General features: G+C 35.2%; 1 protein-coding gene across 1 annotated transcript; it reads right to left on the bottom strand.

Annotated features, from left to right (window-relative positions):
- Positions 1-1,956: 1,956 nt before the first annotated feature.
- LOC121419207 (tubulinyl-Tyr carboxypeptidase 2-like) lies at positions 1,957-13,643 on the bottom strand. The gene is made up of 9 exons (XM_041613564.1): positions 13,203-13,643; positions 9,621-9,709; positions 8,708-8,764; positions 8,324-8,398; positions 7,205-7,376; positions 6,480-6,525; positions 5,857-5,936; positions 5,062-5,145; positions 1,957-4,209 (listed from the first exon to the last, which is right to left on the bottom strand). The coding sequence occupies exons 1-9, from the start codon at positions 13,428-13,430 to the stop codon at positions 3,988-3,990; spliced, it is 1,053 nt and encodes a 350-aa protein (XP_041469498.1). The 5' UTR covers positions 13,431-13,643; the 3' UTR covers positions 1,957-3,987.
- Positions 13,644-18,334: the final 4,691 nt, after the last annotated feature.

The following is an 18,334-nucleotide window of genomic DNA, read 5'->3' as shown; positions in this document are numbered from 1 at the left end:
TCATACATGAGAGTTTCAGGAACAAGAAATAAAAAGTTTATTTTCATATGTATACTTTGGAAAAAAATGGTCAAAAGTTGTGTCTTCCATTGTGTACCAAAATACAAGAAAAATAGTGAAAAATGAAATATGCCTTATTACCATTTTGCTGTTGCAACAACATACCACTTTACATATTTCTGAAGTTTAGAAAAGTCAAATTACTTAAAATACACAACCGCTTTTCAATTAAATTTGTAGTACTCATTCAAAAAATAAATATTGCAACCTGCTCAGGTGATGTAACGTGAGTAACCAAAAAACTGACTTTGTTTTCTGAGAGAAAAATTCTTCAGTTAATTGGTGGGATTTTAAATTCTCTTCCTTCAAACAATCTTTGACACAGTGATGACGATCAAAGTCATTAAAAATTACATTTTTTTTTATAAAATTGATGAAGAAAAACTGTAACGTGAGTAACTTTGTAACGTGAGTAACCATCATGTAATGTGAGTAACCAGTAAAAATTATTCAGTTCGGTAACATTTTCTGTGGGATGTCAAGTTTTAAGTCTCATGGTGAGTTGTGAAGTTATTTTTGATTAATTAAAAGCAAAATGAGGGTACATCTCTTTGATGCGACTCTTTGTTCATCAAAATATTAGTGGTCATACAATCACACAAAAAAATTAAATATTAGTAGAAGTATTCACAATGCAAGAGTGCATTAGTAAGACTTGGTTTTGATTAACCAGACTTTAAAGAGTGTTTGAACAACACATTGAATGCCCTTACCAGTAACCCTATCTAGGCCGGGGTATTTTGGGAGTTGATATGGCCCGGGGGATGGGGGAGAGGGGGGGGGGGCTCCCAGGCCCCCCTTGAGATCTCGGCCATTGGCCGCACGATCACGCCGAAAATTTGCGTGCAGGTTGTCTTGGACATAATCTACGATACTATACAGTAATTTATTTCATGCAAATTGGTATTAAGCGATTATGCTAGTTAATGCATAATTAGTAAGCGAAATCATACTTTTCCCTCCTACTCCCTAATAAAGCTCCAATTGTTCCAATTTTTGGTATAAAATCTCTTTTAGATGTTCCTAGCAATGAATTTTACACACACTATTGAATTTTTAATGACATGTGTGTTGTTAACTATACATAGACAAAATGTAACGTGAGTAACCATATTATCTGCACCCCAAGTAAAAACCATGTGTTTTTTTTTTTAATTATATACAAAGTTTGTCTCCCTAATACACTTCTTTGAAATGGATATAATCAACTTTCATAAAAGCCTTGTATGAGGAGACTTTTCACTTATGTTGACTTTTAATTTTATGCATGTCCAAATCATGTAACGTGAGTAACTGACACATTCCAAAGATTTGCCAGGAGCATAATAGAATTTCCCAAGTTTTGTTTTTATACGAAGGATAGTCAGACTGTGTACTTTGTTGTGATAAGGAGATGTTTAGTTCCTATCAATAATAATGGAGCTACAGCTCCAAGTATGAGTCAAGGTGTCTCCAAATGTAACGTGAGTAACCGTGGAATAGCCCACTATTGTTTTAGGAGACACAGCTGGTGAAAAATATAGTTACCCCGACCAATCAATCGTATAAAATGTATTTCAAACATTCAATTAATGTTCATGTTGATTGGTATATGGTTGGTTGAAAATCAAGAGATTAACTTCTGAAAACGCCCCTAACTATATGCAACTAAAAGAACTATTCTTTTATCAACAACTCTTTTCTTTCAAAATAATGATTAAAAACATTTTGGCATTGAGCTCACAATAAAAATGAAGTTTGGATTCATTATGAGTCAAATCAATTACTTAAACACACCAAGCATGCATACAAAACACCCTCAATTATCACATTGAATCATAATTCTTCTCACTGATGATACACATTGGAAACTAGCTGAAAGGACTGAATACCCTTTCTTACATTCATCAAAGAAAGTAGGCAGATATTAAATCTTTATTTCAGTTAAACAAATGTTAAATTTCATCCACCAATTTCCTGCAATAATAAAAAAATTCATAGAAGTCAAGATAAAATAACTTGCATTATATCATATTCTAAAGTTGACAAGATGAGACAAAGTTTGGACGGTACTTTTTTATAAAAATGAATTTGGACGGTACTATTAATGGAAGTATTCATACTACAAGTATACAAATATAAAATGTGTTGTTTGTGTGAGCAATATGTAATTTATACAAATTAACACAATTTACAGTGGGGTTTATCAACCTCCAAATTCAGACATCATCTAAATGGCAGAAAGTCAATTCATAATGATCAAAGAGTCTCAAATTCTCCTTAAACAAATCAAACCTTGGGCCACTTAACCACAATGCTGTATACATGCATGATCACAGGTGTTCAAAATCAAAATGACTCCCTAAATGCATTTTATAGGTCAAATTTATACTTTATTCACAATTCATTTAAATTGTAACTGCTCCCCCCATAACTGTAATGCCAATATAGAATGCCCTTTATCACAGAATCCTAGGTGGCACAAAAATCCAACTGATATGAATGAAAAAATATCCAATTAGCAAAATGATGAACTCAGCAACACATTCTTATTTTTTTGCATAGATCTCTTACGTTTCTTCTGTTATTGTTCATGTTGTGTTTTCAACACACTAATACATCACATACAATTCACTTTTGCATTTCAACCACCTAAATCAATGTTTTCCTGATTAAGTTCTTCATGTTACATCAATATAGTTAAGTGGCCCCCTGGTAAAGTGTCTGAGCTGGTATTAAAGCAAGGAAGTGAGAATCGATGCACTAATATTCAGCATTCAAATATTCAAACAATGGATGGAACGGTAAACATCGGACGGAAACAAATTGCAGAGACAAAATTGGCTCATGACAAGTCCATTACACTATTCAATATGAAAGACAATGAAAAGTAGTAAAGAGCCAATTTGGAGATTTTGTAAAAAAATATCAAGTAATTAACATGTATAACTAATTTAACAAAGAATACAAATAAATACTAAATACATAATATACAACATAAATACTTACAACAAATGTATAGGTATCAAATTTTAACAAGGAAGATAAAAGTCTTTGAATCTTCATTAATATTTCCTGTGATGCTCTGTACTTATAGTATAAAACTGAATAAAAATGACTGGTTATTAGCTATATTTTTTGAAAGCAGCTATTGATTGGGATTGAAAGACAAACATTTGGATCAATGTGATATATAAATGCATAACTAATCGCAATTTAATCCTTGGAAATGTAGATTTATTTTGGCATAATGCAAAAAACACATTAAAGCATTTATTCTGTTCTTCATGCTTTTATGTCTTGCCCAACCCCCTGTCTTAATCCATGTTTTTTTTTTGTCTTTTTGCTTTCTCATTTGGTCTTCTATTTTACCATCTCTCAGTTTCTCTTCTACCCATGTCTCTGACAATTGCACTGCTTTCTCTTAAGTTTCTTCTCCATCTCTCTCCCTTAAATGTTTCAACATTTTCACACAAAAATTATCTTCAGAACCTTGCTTCTTTCTTCCTCTTTTCTCTCTTCTTTCTTTATCTTATCTTTCTCTCTCCCTCCCTCCCTCCTTGCTCTCTCATAATACAAACAACAATTGAACCACATGATTACTTTTCGATACAGTCACTGACAGTTATAAAATATTTTGTTTTCATTTACAGATGATAAATACCTTAAATACTATATATCATGTTTCTACATAGATCAGAAGCTCATTTCATAAAACTTGTTACTGTAACAAATTTGCAATAACAGTTAAAAGCTACTGACATCATTCAATCTGACTGGCTGACCATAAAATTGTGATAGAAACTATGAATTAATAAGAAGTCCTCATGAAGCAGGCGCCTGTAATAAAAGACAATCAACCAATTGACAGATGATTTCTGTAATTCCCACACATATAGTATTTATCTTGTGCTCCATTAGGCAATGGGTTAGTGATTAATATCGGTATCATATTCTGATTTCGTATCCACCACCTGTTAACCTTTTTTCTACCACTGGTCCATCATCATCACTACCATCAGCTCCAGCTTGTGTTACCCTGACAACGATGGGAGAGGATGGTCTATTAACCCTAGGAGTACTAGGAATAGGATTCCTACGAGGTGAGTTGTAAGGGTTGGTTTCCTGGACAAACTGATAGTTGGACTGCCCTGAGCGACTTGATTTGTACTGTAAAAAGACAATAGTGATGAAAGAGATCTAACATAATTCTCACATCGATTGACTGGAGGCAATTGTACATGTTGCACTGCTTCTACAACTCAACTTTTCTTTCCTGAAACTGCATCCAGAATTGTCTGAAAAGCACTGCCATTTTTTTTTAACCTTCAAATTTGATTTTTAAACAAACTTCAGAAGATGAAAACAGCATGTCTGATGCTGGCCTTTAATAGTGACCACTATCATGAATACTGAAAATAGTTATATTAAAATATTGTGTACATTATAAAATTTTGGACTTTCCAAAGTTTCCTGGAATACTGGAAATCTCTTTTAAAGTGGAAACACTGATATAGGCAGTACTTGATATCTATTCAACCAAATTTCGATTTTGTATTTATTCATTCAAACTGCTTAAATATTTGGAAAAAACAGCAGGTAAACTGTACAAAAACATCACAAAAATGTCTCATACAAAAAAGAAAGAAAAGTAGATCAATCTATATTTGAACATCGGGATATATTTTAATTCTGTTTATGCTTGCTCACATGGCACTATCTAAAATTGTATTTAAACAGGAAAAATGATGAACATGATGTTCTTTTTATATAAAATGTAATTGATGATAGCTGATAGCAACCACCCCCCCCCAAAAAAAAGGCTCTTCTCAAACCAAATGACATCCTGTACAAAACTAGATCATGTTTGAAATCTTTACAAAAGAAGAATTCTCAACAATTTCTTAAAGCTGTACACCAACCAAAATGTACTTTTTTGCCCTTCATATAAGCATACCTAATAAAAAGCATTTTGGGTCATTTCACTTGTATACATTAGTAATATATACAATTAAAACTTACACATGCTCTCATATCTTTTGCATATTTGTCAATCTCCTTGCTTGCTTCAGTGCGGGTCATTTTCCACATGTTAAGAGACAGATGCTACAAATGAAGAATAAAAGAATATAATTATCTCATCTTACAGAGTAGCTACTGGACTTATCTAGATACATGTCCTCTCAACCTCCCCCCCCCCCCATTTCCAGTGATAAGTTTATTTTGTGAGTGCAGATTGGCTTAAAGGTAAAGAGGGGGGGGGGTTGTGTTCTAGTAATTGTGACTCTTCTCTTTCAATCTGGGGGATGCAGGTTCGATTACAAGCCATGTTATGTTTTAAATCAGCAAGACATTCACCCACATTGTGCTGAATGGGTAACCAGTAGGAAGAATTTTTTATGCTTGAGTGCCTAGGCAGCCCAGCTAAAGCTGAGGTAATAATAATACTCTCATTAAATATCCCTTTATTATTTTTATAAAGAAAAGAAGGAGGGGGGGAGTAAAAGAATAATAAGGAGAAAGAAGAGAAGGATAATGAGAAGGAGACTGTGGAGGAGGAGGGGGAGATGGAGAAGAAAGAGAAGGAAAAGGAAGAGGAATAAAAGAACAAAAAAAATAAAAAGAAAGGAGAATACAAAAGAGAAGTAAAAGAAGGAGGGTAGAAAGAAATAAGGAAGAAAAAAAGAAAGGAGATACATGTAGAAGGGTAAGAAAAACAAAAGGAAAGGAGAAAAGAGGATAATGAAAGATGAAGAGGATAAGAAAGACAGAGGTAGGAGAAATAAGAATCGGTCTATCAATCAAGTAATCACTCACCCGCCATTGTATCTGTTCAAAGCTATGTGGATCATGAGCGATTGGTAATCCAACCTTCAGTTTCTTCACTACATGCCAATCTGGAAATAAGAGATTTTGTGAGCAAATACAAGATGCAACTGATCAATGCTTAGCTTCAATCAAACGTGAAGAACTACTGATAATGACAGAATCATTTGTCACATGTAAATATAACAAGTTTATGAATCATGATAAATGACTTAAACAATCCTTCCAAAACCTAAATAATCAGCATTGTTCTTAATGATATTATACTACATACCTCATACAGATAGCATAACAACATAGCTTTTGTTTTATATCTTACAGATCCTACATGGTGTAATTGCAAAATTTTTGGCACTAAAATATTAGTGCACACTTTACGATAAAAGTTGCTTAGTTTGTATGGAACACTAAAACAACAAAACACACTTGAGTAGAGTGATAAAAGAGATCACGATTTCAATATTTTCACTTTGCACCAGCAATCTATCTCATGAAATTGTCAACAGTATTTGATTATTACTGCATAGAATCCACTGTCATGTTGATTTTCTTTTTAAAAAGAGAAATGAATACATCAGTAATGATGCAATGTTCATTGATACACATGTACTCACATTTCTTATATGCATCTTGGTAGCTAAAGATCAGCTCAGATAGTGACTACAAAAATAGATAAAATTATAGATTTTAGTGGTGAAAGGAGAAGCACAATTTCTAATGGACAAAAACTATTATTGAAATTCCTACGTGTACAGGCCCACACTGAATTATACATTTGAGAAGTTACAAACTTACTCAGTAAGTGAAAGAAATGGGAGAGAAACACCAAGACAGAATATTGGACAAGAAAAGAAAGTATATAGAAAGAAAGAAAAGAAAGGATAAAGTAAACGTAACACAGAATGTGAAAGTTTTTAAAAGAGAAGAAGGGCAAATGAAAGTTGGATTGTGACACCACAAAAGAGAGAAAAAAACTTCTGATATTCTTGCATGGGCAATTGAAATAATCAATGTAATTCCATTAACCACATCTGTAGAGCTTGCAGGCATGTTAACTGGGACTCAGTTTCATTCTGAAAATTTTTAATATCTAACCATCATGTGATTGTTAAAATATTTAACCATGGAATTAGAATTGCTAGAAAATTAAGTAATTTTAGCACAAAAAATGCACTGTACATGTATTATTAATGACTATCATTGTGTGATTCTTGTCCGTGTAGCTTCTGATAATTCACAGACTAGTGTATCCACTATCAAACACTAATGGGCTTGTTTTTTTTTAGCAAGCAAGTTTATACAATTTATCTCACATGGCATTTCCAAGTGATTAACATACCTTGAATTCAAGCGGTTTATCCATGAGATCTTCTCTCCTGCTCATACCAAGAGCACCATAGCGTGAGTTATGAACCAAACCAAGTACCACATGTCTATGGACATTCCCATGGAATTGAGTCTTAAAACTTATTGTGAACCGTTCTAATCCTGGGGTTCCATTTGTCAAGTAGCTGATTTGTTCAAGATTTTTTGTTAAGGAAAGGAGATTGATGTTTTCATTCATCGAGGTTTCCCATTTATTCTCTAAATAAGTTGTATTAAAAGCAATGTACAGTAATTAAGCAGAATGTGTTTATCATATTTTTGCCTTTGAAGGTTACGTACACTCATCTCTGCATTGCCAGGCTTTTTTAATTAACTTTGGAATGGGGTCTTACTAAACAATTTTATAAAACAAAATTGCAACTTTCTTAAAAACAGTGCATGAAAAATATTTTTTTAAACAATTAAAACAGCTATTGGAAATTAATCTCCTCTCATGTGTTAATTAAGCTTTAAGATGTGAAAATAGTGCTTACAAGGAAGGTCCATCTTCAAAGCAGATGACTATTTATTTCTAGATTTCTTGTGCATGTAAACTCCTAAAGTAGGTATGTTTTCAATCACACTTTTCTTGCAGTAGCACTGATACAGGTGATCATGCTATACTGAGTTTCAGTTTGCTACAATATTTGCACCTGAATGCAATTATCATTTTTAAATGAAATTTATGAACTTGCCATCATACAGTCATTGTAGTATAAGAAGCTAAAATAGAACTCCTCTTGAAAGTTGACAATAATCATTGTGATTTCTCAAGTTCTTAGCGTGTTGAGAAAATATGATAGTAAACAATTCAATTTCAAACACTAAAAAAATGACACCCCCCTCCCCCCCAAAAAAAATTAATGTTAGAGCCCAAAATTCCCATATAAGTATATTTACTCAATGAGGAATTTTACAGCAAAAATAAGAGATGATTTTGATCATATTTGGGGGATACAAAACCTTACAGAATGCAATTATGCATCAATTATCAGGTGTAATATAATCAATATTTCTTAATCAATTTGAGAGTTTATACTTTACTCAACAATGTAATATCATGACAAGAACTTCCATTTTATAGAAAGGATACATTCCTAGAATTACAGCTTCCAAACATTTGATGGGTAGCGACTCCCTAATCATTTCTTTAGCAGAATCCATTAAACTGCAAGAAAGAAGAAAAGAAAATGAATGAATTAATTTTTGAAATATAAATTCAATAAATATTGTAAAATCAAGAAAACATTCTCCAACTTTTCAATTCTAAAGAACAATGTTCATAACCAAAGTACATGATCTGCACATATTCATAAATTAAAGCCTATACTCATGACTTGATGAATTGTTTATCTTATTCCATTTGCATAACTTTTTTTCAATGATACTGTACCACAGTTAGGAACTATCATATGGTACTTTTTTTCTTTCTGAATCGTGATTTTAAATCATTGTAAAACCAGAAAGTAAAACTTACCCAGATAATGGCCTGTTCTTTTTAATTTCATAAAACTGCATACCAGTGTGATTGTATCTGAATGAATATTACAGTTAAGGTGACTTATAACAGAACAACATAGGCCTAATATTTTTTATTATACCAATGAAATCATGAAATGTACAAACATGTAGAATATAAATGAAATTATGCGCTGTCATGCTTCATGGTTCTCCAACCGAATCAATTAAAATTGCCTTTCTATAAGAATGTAATTGAAAAAATATAGAAATAAAAAGGGACATTATCATGCAAGAAAGCAAATCATTTTCTTAAGTACCTAACAATGTCCCAATATGCTGTAAAAAAAAAGTGTGAAAATACAAGGGAATTAGTCTTCATTGACTGGTAAACTGTTTTTGGTTCAATTTCTTTTCAAATATATTGGGAACATTCAAATTGTAGTGCATAAATAAAGCATATTTCTTAATTAAACTAAAGCACTTTTGATAACAATGTCATTTTTAATTGTTCACAACATAACTGCATTTTGAATTCTTTACATACATGTAATGGCAAATAATCATAATTTACCTACATTTTAAATCATCTAAGTGTAGTGGAGGTAGTGGACTGTTATTTTATAATTTTTTTATTATTCATAACATGCTATTTATGTCAGGCATGCCAAAGTAGTTCTTGAAACCTATCCAGGTATCTTTTGAATGCTGATAAAAGTTATGCTTGCAAGGTTAAATGAACTAATTTAACAATCTCCTAAAATAGGCCATATAGTGTTTATTTTTTTATTTATTTATTTATTTATTTATTAATCTAGCTACATGTATCCTATATGTAGAAAATTATTTTGGTGCCCAAGTGGGTATCATTTTAGTGACTTTGTAAAAATCCAAGTCTTAATCAGCAACTTATTTATTTTCTTGAAGGATACTGTAGTTCTTTCATATAGTCCTGGATTGCTTCTAATCTTGCTCCAACGGACTGGTAAAGGTGCACAGCAGGGACTGACGGAACAGGAACCTGTCACAAGTAGAGAGAAAAATAGTGAAAAGGGGATTGCTAAAATATCTGCTAACCTGTACATACAACTGTACAGTAGTAGGCCTGCTTAATATCTGTTTCATACATCGTTAAAATCAACCAACAACAACAATTTATAATGCCCATTATTGTCTTGCAAAGAGTTGAAATTTCTTTTGATCAAACTAAAACAGTTAAACCAGACTTAAAGTATTCTGAAGACCAGTTGAAGTTTAGGTCATGGTCTAACTCTGAGCTACAATTTTTGGAAGCCAAAAGCGTTAAGATGGTTATGAATGACCTGCGTCATGCATGAAGATGGGCTTAGAAATAAAAACTGAACTATTAAAGATCTGTGTCCCATTTGGCTATCCATAGTTAAACCACAAGTTAAGACAAGAGTCTTGATTAAACCACTCATTCAATGAACAAGGTGATGACATGACATTGTTCTCTATTACTATTCCCTGTGTGGTGAAATAAGGTTGGCAATATTTGACTTATTTTCTCTTGTTCTTGGGGACACTAATGCTTGGGTTTTTTTTACACTGTCAATTTCCATTACTGCTATTCATCATATAAATTGTCTCTGAAATAAATTGAATTATTTAATTTTAATTATTTTTTCTAAATTAAAAATAGAGATTGAAAAAGGAAAATTTAATTGCAATTTTACTTTCCACCAATAGATCGCATACACAAAATTCAAGTTTTCAAGTGCACTTGTGAATATGTGTACAAAAATGATTCCCAAGTTACAAATAAAAAAAAAGATTGCAGCTGTATGGAAATAAGTATTTTTGGTCACAAAAGTGGTATTTTAATGAATATTTTAAGTGTGTGTTGTGTACTGCATTGGCATACCTTAGATCTATTTCCCAAAGGCAGGGTGGCTGCAGTGACCAAGTGAACTAAACCAAAGATCAGAATACGGAACTTACATGTACATGAAGTGTCAACCTAGATTATAGACAGGATAATTGTCTGTTCTGGGGATTCATTAACGGGGTAATTAATTCATGACAATTCCCCCTTATAACTATTCTACATGTATCTTGAAGAACAAATTAGTATATCTAGTCCTGAAATCAAAGTGTCTTGTCCAGACAAACAACCCATGCAACAGCTGGACATACATTAATTATGAAGGGGGTCTCATGTCTGCAGACTGCACATCTGAAAATTTAAAAGAATAAACATGAAATTAAATTCCTAAGACTGAACCTTTTGGTGTAACTTTGATCTTGTCCCAGATCAAGGCAAAAAAGGTAATAGGGTCTAACATTATGTAGACCCTACATGTATGTTAAAAAAATTGATGCACACTTGACACATTTCAGTATCTAACATTAAGTTAAATTGTCACATAGGAAGCCTTTTTATGGGTAATCTTGGGTTTTAGGGGACTAATTTGCACATAAAAATGGTTGACAAATTCACCCAACTCATCCCAGGCACTATACACTGTAAAATAATTTGAATGATGAAAAGCCCTCCCCCATTCCTGCAGACACTGTCAACCCCACCCCTTCCCTCTGACTGGGTAGGGGGAGGGGCTATCAATAAATGACAGTGAGTCAGTGTGACATGTATAAGTTTGGTGTACTAGTAAGCGATTAGGTAGTTATTTTTTGTCGGTACAAATAATTTAGTCCCCTAAAACCCAGGATTAGGTCTACGATCTACCTAACCCAGGGAGCCCAGGACTCATCCGTGTAACATGGTATACTCTCCAAAATGGGGTAGAATGGGGTCACAATATCACTCCAAATAAAAGGGGAAAAATAAATCATGCACTTACCTCGATTATGGATGAAGGTCTATCATGACACAGAATCCCGACATCAAGGCACAAACTGGACCCTCAAAAAAAAAAAGGAATAGTTAGATCTCTATGTTACGTTCGTTCTTGGTAGCGATCGGCCATTATGTTTTCAATTTTAAAAGAAGGAGAAAGAACGAGACAGGACTTTTCCTTTTTCTGAGGGTCCAGTTTGTGCCTCGATGTCAGGATTCTGTTACGTAAAATTATAATTTTAAAATTTCTAGGCACTTTTGCATGCCATAATCTACCCACGTGATGCCTCTACGTTATTAAGAAAGAATTATGACAGGCTCAAAGGTGTCATAAATATTTAGTGAGGTTGTTGTACCTAGCCAGGAGGCTTCCAGAGAGTAAAAATCATTTACTAACATAAGGTTACTCTCAACAAAGCCAGGTATCCTTATCCATTCACGTGCGTGTAGGCCGAGATTTCTACTTTCCTTTTAAAAGATCTAGATCATGTACATGGGGCATGGGATGCAACTTAATTTCCGACATTTCTGCGCCATCGATTTTAGTTTTAAACAAGAATTCATCAATTCAAGCGTCTGTAACTTTGGCGAAGAACAAAAGGAAACAAGATGGCGGCATAAACATCGGGCAAGTCTCTTTCTTCTCGTCATGATATTTTTCTCATTTTTTGATGAATTCTTGTTTGAAAATAAAATCGATGGCGCAGAAACATCGGGCAAGTCTCTTCCTTCTTGTCATGATATTTTTCTCATTTTTTGATGAACTCTTGTTTAAAAATGAAATCGATGGCGCAGAAATGTCGGAAATGAAGTTGCATCCCATTTTAGGGCTTGATCTTTTAGAAGGAAAGTAGAAATCTCAGGGGCGAAACTTTCAGGTTTTGGCGGCATACACGCAACGTGAATGGGTAGGGATACCTGGCTTCATTGAGAGTAACCTTACATTAGTAAATGATTTTTACTCTCTAGAAGCCTCCTGGCTAGTTGTACCTGAGCTTGGTAAAGACTGCTTCGTGAAATGGTTAGCAATAGCAGACAAGTAGCTCACTATCTCCGATTTGGTCAAGAAGATAGACTTAGGACGGTGTTGAGAAACAGGCCCCAGAGCACTCCAAAACTTGAATTAGGGGCATATTTATGTGTACGCCCGCTGCCCTCTATTGGTGGAAAGTAATATGGCAAGACAACTGGGCGTTGTGGCGTGCGCCTGTCATGCCTGTAATCCAAGCTGTGAGGAAGTTACAAATTGATGCAGAGGTCTGAGCCCTGGTCACATATTTCGGATGGTGACGTTAAAGGTCGGTCCCAGAGCTCATATCTGATTGATGATACACGTCTGACAAAACTCAATTTCTCAAATACACACACAATTAAGTTTTTTAATAAAGAAAAATTAATTTTTCTTTATTAAAAAACTTAATTGTGAATCAAATTTACTTATGAGCAAAGTTGTATGATGAATAGCTGTAAATTGTAATGGAACTGAAAAGTTTTAAAAAAGCAAGCATTTGTTTCAAAGAAAAAGAGAAAATACGCCAAACATTGCCAACCTTATTTCACCACACAGGGAGGACTAACAGAGAACAAGGTTATCATAATCTTGTTCATACTATCATAGAATGATCATGAGTGGTGAAGCTTAGTCAGCTTTGCCTTTGTTTAGGTTTTTTTTTGGCAATTATGACTTAGTTCTTACCTTCGGTAAGTTTTTGTTGCCTTGAATCTTTTCCACCATCTTTTCTTTATCTGGATGAATCCTTGCACAATGATTAAACATTTTTTCAAATGTTTGGTGAGTCATGGGAAAACCATCTTTATTGACGTAAAACAGAACTCCCCCACTTCCATGACTTCCTCCGGTGCCATTCTCATTCTCGTCGTCGCTCTTGTCATCAGCAGCGTCAGATGTTGATTTGGAAGTCATGCTGTTCTCTTTCGAAAGTCAATTTATAGATCTACTTGTTACTTAGTATTCAAAACATGTCTGTACTTGATCCTAGCTTTTACCTGACATACCTTCATACTGTGAAAAGAAAGAAAAATGGTGGAATTGACATTGGCAATTGTGCGAGTGCATTGTCCAGGGGCAAAGCTAGCGGTTGTTGTTTACATGTCGTTACGAGATTCGAGAATTCATCGCTGCTGTATATGTACGAGATTGTCAACGAGATCGAGACAATAAAATAAAGTATGGTGGAGTAAAGTTTAAGGTAAGGAAAAAATAAGAAAACAGGGGTGTCCGTGATAGAGATCAGTGGTCCGTGATCACAAATCCGTTCAGGCCAGTGCAGTGGCTTCAGTGTTGTCTCAATATCCAACATGAAATAAATTATAAGATAAAAAATGAGATGTTATCAGAGTTACAGGACCAGACAAGTATACTAAGTTGTTTTTTTCGTGTATAATCCCTTTTCTCTTTTAGTTTACTTTACCAAAGAAGTTATTTTTTCACTTCAAATTTGAAAGCGGGAGATTCGGGATTCGAGATTCAAATGAGGAAAAAATCTTTAAAATTGTAACATAAAAAATCCCAACTAGCCTATAACTAATAGGGTATATGACTGCAAGCATACTAAGAGGAACAATAAAATCCCAAGGCTCTCAAATTCGAATTGTTCCGAATGTTCCCCGGGCCTATATCTTGTTTGTGGTTTGCTTGAGGGGCTTTTGCATGTATTCCTTTCATGTATGCAAAACAAATTTTTAAAAAAAGTACAGGAAGAGGCGTCGATGGGGGGGGGGGGGGAGGCGATCGCCCCACCAATGTAAATATGGGGGGGGGGCATATCGTTTTGCCCCCAAAATTCCGGATGTGCATAAAATAAAATAAGATTGTGATGTACATACACAGAAATTGGCAAGCGAGATTGTATGAGGTATATACACAACTCGTTCTTTATTTAAAATCGTGCTTAAAATGACCGCTTTTTAGAAAAGAAGATAAAAAACTTTCAGCTCGCATCTTGCATGTCTTATACTAGCAAAAACACACACTTTTCATGATATAATAGGTGAATAAAATAAACCTCAAAAGAACTCCCGCTTGAATAATTATGCAATAATGGTTTATTGGATAGGATTATATATATTGTTCTTTATCAAAAACGTCCATTAGGATGATTTTCAGCTCGTGCGTTTCGCACTCGCATCTATTGTTCTTTAGATACCCATCTTAATCATTGGTACCGAAAATGCTCGAACTGATATTAAGCTTTCAGGTCAGAATATACAACAATTTCTGCCAGGCGCGTACGCAGGATTTTTGAAAGGGGGGGGGGGCCCGGGGGTTTCGAGCTGATTTTTTTTTAAATCTCCCGCCCAGTCTCTAAAAAGTGATGAGCGGGGGGGGGGGGAGGGTGATGATTTTTTTTCTTTTTTTTCAGCGCTGCAAATAAGACAATAACATTTAAGTGGGGATGGAGTATGTAACAGTGCGGTCATGACCCGCGCCGAGAGCGAGCAGAAATGTTCTCGTTTTTGCGTTGAAAACATAACCTTTTTGTCAATAGTCATTTTGTTGGTATCATCAGGCGCGTACGCAAGGGGGGGGGTTAGGGGCTTCAAACCCCCCCTATATGACTCATGAGAAAGAGACACATATCTCACTAACAAATTAATGCGAGCGCGAAGCGAGAGCCGAAATTTTTTAGTGTACTGACCTGAAGTAGGAGAAAAGTACCTGTTTATAATTAACTGTTTGTAATGACTCATTACTACACTGATAATGCGAGTGCCAAGAACGAGCTGAAATCAGGCGCGTACGCAAGGGGGGGGGGTTTAGGGGGTTCAAACCCCCTTTTTTTTTTTTTTTTTTTTTTGCTTGTCTCCCCAGAGGTCGGTCTGGTCAAGGAGTTTGGGCAAGCGCCTGATAACTCCTTGGTCTGGTTACGGACAGTTCCCCTACCCAATAATGTATATGACAGCAATAATGAACAGAATCTCATGTTTCCGACGAAAAACACAGAAAAAATATCCGCTCGCTTTGCTCGCTCCATTTTATTATATCTTTTATTTCCGCATGTCGCCGACATGATCACGGTATCGCCATTAACAAGGCCATACATGATTATCATGATGTATACTTATGAATACAAGTGAACCAAGACAAAGACATACGTTTTCTTACAAAATATGTTTTACCAATATGAAAACCAAAACGACGGAAAACGCTAAAATGTCGGTTAGCTCGCTCCGCTCGCTCGTAATAATTTATGAAATTCCATAAGTATCTATTCTCCTGTTCATGCAAGGCCGTATTATGAGTGTTACGAATAGAAGGACATGTAGCATCGACTAATACTTGATTTACTAACAAACTATTGACAAGAAATATATGTTTTGACGGGAAAACGCGAAAATTTCGGCTCGCTCACTCCGCTCGCTCGTAATCATTTATGAAATTTCTTAAGGTTCTAGTCTCTTGATCAAGGCCATATCATGAGACTTATGAGCAGAAGGACATGTATCATCAACTAATATGTAATCATTACCAACAAGCTATTGAGAAGAATTGTATGTTTTGACGGAAAAACGCAAACATTTCGGCTCGCTCGCTCCGCTCGCTCGTAATTATTCATGACATTTCTCAAGTTTCTAGTGTTCTGATCAAGGCTATATCATGAGTGCTACGATCCGAAGGACATGTAGCATCGACTATGATACCAACAAACTATTGACAAAAAGGAAAAAGGTTATGTTTTCAACGCAAAAACGAGAACATTTCTGCTCGCTCGCGGGTCATGACCGCACTGTTACATACCCCATCCCCACTTAAATGTTATTCTCTTATTTGCAGCTCTGAAAAAAAAGAAAAAAAATCATCACCTCCCCCCCCCCCGCTCATCACTTTTTAGAGACTGGGCGGGAGATTAAAAAAAAAAATCAGCTCGAAACCCCCCCCCCTTTCAAAAATCCTGCGTACGCGCCTGGGTATCATAGTCGATGCTACATGTCCTTCGGATCGTGGCACTCATGATATGGCCTTGATCAGAACACTAGAAAATTGAGAAATATCATGAATAATTACGAGCGAGCGGAGCGAGCGGAGCGAGCGAGCCGAAATGTTTGCGTTTTTCCGTCAAAACATACAATTCTTCTCAATAGCTTGTTGGTAATGATTACATATTAGTTGATGATACATGTCCTTCTGCTCGTAAGTCTCATGATATGGCCTTGATCAAGAGACTAGAAACTTAAGAAATTTTATAAATGATTACGAGCGAGCGGAGTGAGCGAGCCGAAATTTTCGCGTTTTCCCGTCAAAACATACATTTCTTGTCAATAGTTTGTTAGTAAATCAAGTATTAGTCGATGCTACATGTCCTTCTATTCGTAACACTATACGGCCTTGCATGAACAGGAGAATAGATACTTATGGAATTTCATAAATTATTACGAGCGAGCGGAGCGAGCTAACCGACATTTTAGCGTTTTCCGTCATTTTGGTTTTCATATTGGTAAAACATATTTTGTAAGAAAACGTATGTCTTTTTCTTGGTTCACTTGTATTCATAAGTATACATCATGATAATCATGTATGGCCTTGTTAATGGCGATACCGTGATCATTTCGGCGACATGCGGAAATAAAAGATATAATAAAATGGAGCGAGCGAAGCGAGCGGATATTTTTTCTGTGTTTTTCGTCGGAAACATGAGATTCTGTTCATTATTGCTGTCATATACATTATTGGGTAGGGGAACTGTCCGTAACCAGACCAAGGAGTTATCAGGCGCTTGCCCGATAACTCCTTGACCAGACCGACCTCTGGGGAGACAAGCAAAAAAAAAAAAGAAAAAAAAAAAGGGGGTTTGAACCCCCTAAACCCCCCCCCCTTGCGTACGCGCCTGATTTCAGCTCGTTCTTGGCACTCGCATTATCAGTGTAGTAATGAGTCATTACAAACAGTTAATTATAAACAGGTACTTTTCTCCTACTTCAGGTCAGTACACTAAAAAATTTCGGCTCTCGCTTCGCGCTCGCATTAATTTGTTAGTGAGATATGTGTCTCTTTCTCATGAGTCATATATATAGGCCTATGTGTGTGGGCGTGAGTTTTTTTTTTGTGTGATCGAGCGCCTTTGGAACGTCGATTTTATGATTTTGCCTCCAATCTGAAATATTAGATCGACGCCCCTGATTACAGGTATAAAGTTGAAAACAAATATCAGTCATAAAGGAAGTGGTTGGACTTTCTAATTGGCCGCGTGCCTGCCAGGGGCCGCGGAACGGTTTTCAAAGTGGGGAGGGGGCTAATGCAAAAAAATCACAATCCTGTCATTTTTACGTTTTTGTACACGATTTTGTAAAAAAAAATGTGGAGGGGGCTGAAGCCCCCCCCCCGCTTCCGCTGCCCCTGCGTGAACATAATTACACAAAATTACATTTTTGTCAAGATAAAAAAAATATGAGGATACAATATAGGCCCCCTAACATGTAAATTCATAACGATTTATGTTTATATTTTGATCATCGTTATAAAGTAGACCGGCCAAAACGATAACAAAAAATACTTTTGACGGCAACATTGCTTGCTCATGATGGCATCCCAGCTAAATGTCTTGCAAAACTCCGATACCCAGAAATAGCGTACGGCCGGATGGCAAGAGCACATTTGCGTGAAAGTGTCATTTTTAGCGTAAAATCTGAAAGAATGTCGACAATCACGCATTTTGATATTTTGACGGAATATGTTAACATTTTTTTATTATCTTTGATATGCGATTCTTTTTATTTGTTTTTTTCTCCAAAATATAAGTCTAAAAATAAACATTTTCAATTTGAATATTACACACACATATGGCACAATGTAACATAAAACCGCGATTT

Source organism: Lytechinus variegatus, chromosome 7, assembly GCF_018143015.1.
Source record: "Lytechinus variegatus isolate NC3 chromosome 7, Lvar_3.0, whole genome shotgun sequence".
Lineage (NCBI taxonomy): Eukaryota > Metazoa > Echinodermata > Echinoidea > Temnopleuroida > Toxopneustidae > Lytechinus > Lytechinus variegatus.
The sequence above is the reverse complement of the archived record's forward strand: the minus strand, read 5'-3'. Positions and strand labels throughout refer to the sequence as shown.